Consider the following 7543-nt stretch of genomic DNA (forward strand, 5'->3'; position numbering starts at 1 on the left):
AGTCACTTATGCTATCCATACACTGCTATCTACCTCTTTTGTACTGAATGGGGATTACCGAATGTATGTTTACTACCTCAACCATCTACTGTTTAATAACTAATGAGGTGACGGTGTTAGTATCGAGTCAGGGTATTTGAGTGGTTGCTGCTCTAGGGGGTGTGATGAGGGTTCAGGCTATTATGATGAAAAATGTTGGTTGAAACAAGCTGCAAGGGTAATGGTAAATGAATGCTGAAGGTGGATAGGGAAGAAGGGAAGGGGGTGGAGCAATGCAAGTAGTGGGGAGAGCGGAGGATACAGTACGAGGTACCCGTGGGATGACTAAAGGGCTAGGGTGAGCTTGGGTCAGGGAGGAAACATATTCATCACATAGAGTTTGATGAGTGAGGAAAATGTCATCAAGTAATTCTAGGCTGCGTTCAGATGCTTGGATGAGGATAATCCCATTGTTATAAAGGGAGATGGTTGCCTCTGCTCGGCAAACAATAGAGGGAGTTACCGAGAGTCTGAGACCTTGGGGAGTTTTCGTGGATTCAGTGATCCGGAGCAGAGAGCAAAGGGCTTTCCTTCATTGTTCTGGTCTTTTAGTGTAGAAGATAAGGTCACTTATGGTAGCTCCTTTATTTGTGCAGACATAGGGGGTGGAAATAAGGGTTTCTGGGAGACATTTGAGAAGCCTGTGTTTTCAGTTCTTGAATGCGCTTTCAGATAGTCTATGAGGATATATGATAGTGTAGTTTGGAGTCTAGTGATCTTTGAGAAAGGGAATCCATGGCTAAGGGCTCCAAATTTCCAGAGTGGAAAGATGGGAGGGACCGGAGTACTACAAGCTCATGTGGGGGGAAGCTGAGGGGAGTGGAAGAGAAGGGGGGATGGTCAGATGAAGGAAGGAAGGGATGGAGCAAATCATGGGGTGGCTGGAGGAAAGTTCCATGACAACGTTCTACAAAGACAGCCCATTAAACAGCAGCATGATGACAGAAGAGAGAAGAAGATACTCTTTCTGTTTTTGGATTCCCAGCGTTATATGCATGCGATTACTATGTGGAAATCGGCAAATCCTGAAGAGAGGGCCCAGCTGTGAATATAACAAAGGGAAGTTGAAATACATTAGGTTAAACTAGATTTTGCAATTAGGAAGCTAGAATCCAGATTAGAGGGATAGTGGGTATAGGATGAACAGTGGCCTAGGACGCACTTAAAAATTCGATAGACCGAGCCAGTCTGGAATTCTAAGTAGAATTAGTAAACAACATCATTCTAAGATGGCCGCCACCGTGGAAATACTTAGAAGCTATAGAACATGATAGGACTTTGCATGTCCTTCTTGAAAGAAGGACTATATCAATAGCTAGATTCCTAGAGTCTTAGAGGCACCACCATTTTAGATTGGGCAGGGACCTTATATGGGGAAAGGGTCGATACATGATGCAGGGCCTACAAGGAATAACCAAAGGAAATGATGGACGGAGCGTTGACAATACAAGCACTCACCCCCAGTCAACTGATCTGCAAGGCCCAGATAGAGCCCCTTTACGCCACAAGCGCCCCAAACCCAATCAGCGCACAAAAGGCTCCTGTAATCAGGCCTTGAGATAACAGCGAGGGGAATCCTCCCGAAAAATTGAGTTAGTAGTGAATGAAACCAGTCACCTCCATGAACAATAAGATTTGATGTGTGGTACAACATCCTGATGTCCACCTTGCTGTCTTGAGTCTTCCTGATCCATCTCTTACTCCAAGAGCCGTTCTTGTTTTAACAAAACCGTGACCATATGCATCTACCTAAAGCTGTAACTATTATATGTGTGCTGTGTGAGCGCCCTTTTTTTACAAAGTTACTCTATGAACACCTTTGCTGAAATAAATAAGATGTGGCATGTTTAACCTGTTGACTGCAGCACAAATTTCGCCGCGGTGCGGGTGGTTTATGACTGAGCGTGGTCAGGACAGCCCCCAGCCGTCCTCCGCACACGACCATCGTGACGTCGGACGGCCGGGAACTGTCCAAGACCTGCAAAGGGTTAAAAGAACTTTTATGCAAATATCTCTGTATGGTTGAATGAGTCTTAAATATGTCTTCATAAGTTTCAACAATAGTAATAAATGAGATGCTTTTACAATCAATTAAAAATTGTATATGCACATTCAGGTATTTTCCATTTAAGTAATTTAAATCTCTTTACATCCTACAGCAAACAATCCTTGATTGCACAAAATGTTTAAGAATAATGAAGATAGTACTGTAACTCTGCAAAAGCAAAGTCCGAAACATGGAGTTCCAGTATTCAGGAAAACGTAAGTGCCGACAAAGGCAGTCGAACCTGAACATAAACGGACAGATCTTGGGAAGTACCGTCAAGGGCAATTCGGTGGTTCTACCAGTCTCAGTTGTGCACCTCCGTGCCTGAAGATGAAAAAATGACCTCTAGAAAAGGAAGGCAAAACTGATCAACCACTTCTAATGTAACCATGTCCAATACCAGCTCCGATCATGAGGTGGTTACAGCAGTACTCTGCTTCCTAAAGTGATATCAGGCCACCATTCAATGCTGGGGGTGTATTGTAAACTCTTTCAGGCCATTCCACAACAACCAGCGAAAAGCACAGTTAACTGAAAGTGAAAAGAAATGAGGGTTCTGCTATATAAAACAAAGAGTACTGTCCCAGTGTGCACTGACCAGAAGGAAGATGGATCTTTACCCGCAAGCTTGCCGAACCATTATCCAGTCTAAAGACACAATCACCCATAAAGCAGCCTTATACACGTTATGAGTGTGGTGAGTATTTGGTGACCTTTTCATTTTAGTGTTTAATCGGAAAGCAAACGAGCAAAATACCACACACATACAGGGAGTGTGAGAAAAACACAAGTGCTTTACCAGTCATGTTGGCCCTTCAGAAAGCACAGTCAAGAGATGTAGAAAAATACATACCAGACTCAGAGACACTAACCAAGAAAGAAAAAGCATACACTTGCAGTGAATGTGGAAGTAGTTTTTCCGAATCATCTAAACTCATGAGTCATCAGCGAACACACACAGGGGAAAAGCCATTCAAGTGCAATGAATGTGGGAATAGCTTTTGTCAATTATCAACCCTAAAACGCCATCAGAAAACACACACTGGGGGGAAACCATTCAAGTGCAATGAATGTGGGAAGAGCTTTTGTCAATTATCAACCCTGAAAGAGCATCACAAAACACACACTGGGGAAAAACCATTCAAGTGCAATGAATGTGGGAAAAGCTTTTGTCAATTATCAAACCTAAAACGGCATCAGCGAGCACACACTGGGGAAAAACCATTCAAGTGCAATGAATGTGGGAAGAGGCTTAGTCAATTATCAAACCTAAAACGGCACGAGGAAACTCACAAAGGGGAAAAATCATTCAAGTGCAGTGAATGTGGAAGTAGTTTTAGTGAATCTTCAACATTAAGGATTCATCGGCGAACACACACTGGAGAAAAACCATTCCAGTGCAGTGATTGTGTGAAGAGATTTTGTAGCTTATCAGTCCTACATACACATCAGCGAGCACACACTGCGGAAAAACCATACCATTGCAGTGAATGTGGAAGTAGTTTTAGTCAATCTTCAACATTAAGGATTCATCAGCGAACACACACTGGAGAAAAACCATTCCAGTGCAGTGAATGTGTGAAAAGCTTTAGTCTATTATCAAACCTAAAACAGCATCAGAAAACACACACTGGGGAAAAACCATTCAAGTGCAATGAATGTGTGAAGAGTTTTAGTCTATTATCGCAGCTAAAACAGCATCAGAGAACACACACTGGGGAAAAACCATTCAATTGCAATGAATGTGGGAAGAGCTTTATATGTTTATCAAGCCTAAAACAGCACCAGAGAACACACACTGGAGAAAAAACATTCAAGTGCAGTGAATGCCTGAAGAGCTTTTGTCTATTATCAACCCTAAAAGTGCATCACAAAACACACACTGGAGAAAAACCATACCTTTGCAGTGAATGTGGAAGTAGTTTTAGTCAATCTTCAACATTAAGGATGCATCAGCGAACACACACTGGAGAAAAACCATTCCAGTGCAGTGAATGTGTGAAAAGCTTTAGTCTATTATCAAACCTAAAACAGCATCAGAAAACACACACTGGGGAAAAACCATTCAAGTGCAATGAATGTGTGAAGAGCTTTAGTCTATTATCAAACCTAAAACTGCATCAGCGAACACACACTGGGGAAAAACCATTCAAGTGCAATGAATGTGGGAAGAGCTTTATAGGTTTATCAGACCTAAAACGGCATCAGAAAACACACACTGGGGAAAAACCATTCAAGTGCAGTGAATGTGTGAGGAGCTTTAGTCGATTATCAAGCCTAAAACAGCATCAGAGAACACACACTGGGGAAAAACCATTCAAGTGCAATGAATGTGGGAAGAGCTTTATATGTTTATCAGACCTAAAACGGCACCAGAGAACACACACTGGGGAAAAACCATTCAAGTGCAGTGAATGTGGAAGTAGTTTTAGTCAATCTTCAACATTAAGGATTCATCAGCAAAGACACACAGGAGAAAAACCGTATCATGACAGTGAACGTGCAAAAAGCTTTTGTCAATCTTCAAACCTAAAAATAAATCAGCGAGCACTCCACCATCAATGAAAGTGTCTATTCTCTGCTATTGTTTATTTCCCTACAGTTAGGAAAAACATGAAATATCAGGAAACCCATTGGGAGACTAGCACAAAGTGGACTAAAAGTAAAGAAACATTGTTGGTTTTTATTCTGTGAGAGAGTTATAAAAAAAGAAATCCAAGCACACCTGACCATGCTACCTGTAAAATCAACACCATGAACAATGCTTGGATTAAAAAGGGTATGTTCAGCTAATTTTAGAGATTAGTAATAAAACATATAAACCCAACACACTCAAAACTATTTAACAAGCACAAAATGAAGATTCTTCAGAGCTGGCTGTGGTTTTGGTCATTTTATGCATCATTGATAGTTATGTGACAGCGGCCAGATAGCTGTGTAGAAAACTAGAAGTGAAAGCAGGAGAATGTGAGCGGCGTCTCTCTGGGTTAACCCTTGCAGTGCATGACATTTACCTCTGAAGCTCTGATCTGGAACAATTGATGATCAATGTCCGAATTTCCATCTACGAGCCGTACTCGTCAGCACATTACACAACCTCGCATTTCATTAGCAACAAAAAAGTTAAAATCTCAAAGAAACTTGGCTCTACGCCTGGCTAGGAAAACCCCAGGAAACACAAGCTAATTTACAACTACAAGCGAGCACGAAAAACCTTCAAATCATCTATATACAAGGACAAACAAATCACATCGGATCAGTTCTGGCTGAAGCTGGTTCAAGCAAACAAGAACTCCAACACAAAGTTATTCTGGTCTCTAGTTAACAGGGGTCCTTTAGGTAAAAGTGGGCATGGTAGCGCAAATATAACCTCAGAAGAATGGACTCAGTTTGTACCTAAAAATTCTGCGACCACTCAAACAGGGACGGTCATTCTAGCCCCCTATCAACTAATTTAGAGTTATTACCTTTTGAAGCCCAACGCATTGATAAGACCGAGCCTAACAACTTAGCTAATCATGTCCTGGAAGCAAAAACATTTGACGGAATGGAGCAAAGCAAAGACCCCTTGACGGAGACCTTGACAACACCAGAAGTGTTAAGAAACAACATTGCCCGTACAACCAGGGAAGCAAGGTCAGAAGGAGCTCCTGGGGCTAACAGTCTTCCTCAGGCCCTGTTTAAATCATACGTAGGTTTGTGGTCGGACCTCTTGGCCCCCCTGTTTTCATACTGTAGGCTAAACCACAACATCCCAGAGTCCTGGAAAGGCGCTATTATCCACCCAATCTATAAAAGTGGAAAGAAAAATGACTTCCGAATGATAGCTCTCCTCGACATTGAATCTAAATACTATGCCAGTATTTTGCTGGAAGAGTTGGCGTCTAAGCGATATCAGTTAACCGCGGCTCTTACACTGCGTGACATTGCGCGCATGCGCATTGCTGTTTTAACGAAAATCAGGTTTTCTTGCTTTGAGAAAACTTTATTAATACGCTTCGCGCTGTGTGGAAATGGCGTGTTTATTGTTCTTTTAGTGTGCAATGTTGATACATGTAGGGCTGGCCTGACACCATGATATAAATAGATATGATTGCCTCATTTCAATATAAAGATTCAGGTTTTCATAATAAATAACAGAACTTTGTTCGTTGCGTCCATGCATTACAAGTAACAAGTAAATTCAACCCTGTCATTAAGGCCGTGCGGCTTGAGGGAATTTAAATGGTAAATCCAATAGTTTTCGTTAAAGCAGCAATGAACATGCGCCTAATGTCACGCAGCGTAAGAGCCGCGGTTAACTGACATCGCTTAGACGCCAACAGGAAGAAACAGCGAGGGGCGTTTGGGAGCAGAAACACACAGAACGAAGGTGAGCGAACACGCGAGCAGCAGGATAAGAACATTGCGGTCAGTTAGAACGTATGGGGGAAGCTTTGCAATATAAACGTAGGCATGAACAGCAGCGCTATTAATTAATGCAGTAAGACAGTAAAGAGGCATTGAAGATGGGCTAACGTTTATAGTAATCGCAGTATACCATTCCAAAATAAACAAAATCGCTACCGAGTTGAGGAAACATACACTACAGACCTCGTATTCAATAAAATACATGCCACCAGTAACCATGCACAACGGGGCTGAAAACGAACACGAAAGACAGAAACACATAGTCGAAAAGCGCGCGCTGAGCACACATGTTGATCTCCCGCACGAAGACCGTTTCCAGAGCGCTGCAGAGCAATAGAGAACTGAGACTCAGACATGGACAGCTGAAGACACGGCGCGTAATATATGAGCGATCAGCACACTAGTCAAACCACAGAGTTTATCACCAGTAAGCATTTAATGTAATTGAAACATGGGCACTTCTTGATATTAAGGAGTACAACATATTATGTTTATTTTTTTAGAACATTTCCCTGATGAAGGCGACCGATCGCCGAAATGCATTGGAATGATGGGAATATTCATGATGCATAGCAGGAATGTTGTGTTACGATAACACCAAATTATATGTGATTTGAAATAAATGAGCATTTTACAGTGAATATCGAGTGGAAGTTCATTCATTGAAATACTAGCTGGATATTACAGCAACAATCCAGTGCCTTGAGAGACAGTCGTATGAACCATAGGACTGCTACCTACTAGATTTTTGATTACACTCCAGGCGGTGAGTGATTCCCAAGAGCACGGGCATAATTAGAAAACTTCAGGAAGCTAACAGAGGCAGTACACGACCAAAACCAAAGCCTAATAGCCGTATAGCCTTTCTGCCTCAGGATATACCGGTTGGTAAAGGCCCTGAACCTGTGTTTTAGCCCCGAGCCGCAGGCCCTTTGCAGCAGGCTATTAAGCTCTAGTAAGGCCTGCCTGACTAGAACAGTACTTTGGGAAATCATGCATTTGATTGCATGTTTAAAACAGAACTTAACTGCAAAGCTTAAATAAGTC

General features: G+C 42.1%; 1 protein-coding gene across 1 annotated transcript in view; it reads left to right on the forward strand.

The window, feature by feature from the left end:
• The window catches only part of LOC144830573 (uncharacterized), a 32967-nt gene extending 25830 nt beyond the window's left edge, over positions 1 to 7137 (forward strand). Inside the window, exon 2 of the mRNA XM_078688925.1 lies at positions 2199 to 7137. Coding sequence (XP_078545051.1) covers positions 2891 to 4651 — 1761 coding nt within the window. The 5' untranslated portion in view covers positions 2199 to 2890 and the 3' untranslated portion in view covers positions 4652 to 7137. The remainder of the gene's footprint in view (positions 1 to 2198) is intronic.
• Positions 7138 to 7543: the final 406 nt, after the last annotated feature.

Source organism: Lissotriton helveticus, chromosome 1_1, assembly GCF_964261635.1.
Source record: "Lissotriton helveticus chromosome 1_1, aLisHel1.1, whole genome shotgun sequence".
Lineage (NCBI taxonomy): Eukaryota > Metazoa > Chordata > Amphibia > Caudata > Salamandridae > Lissotriton > Lissotriton helveticus.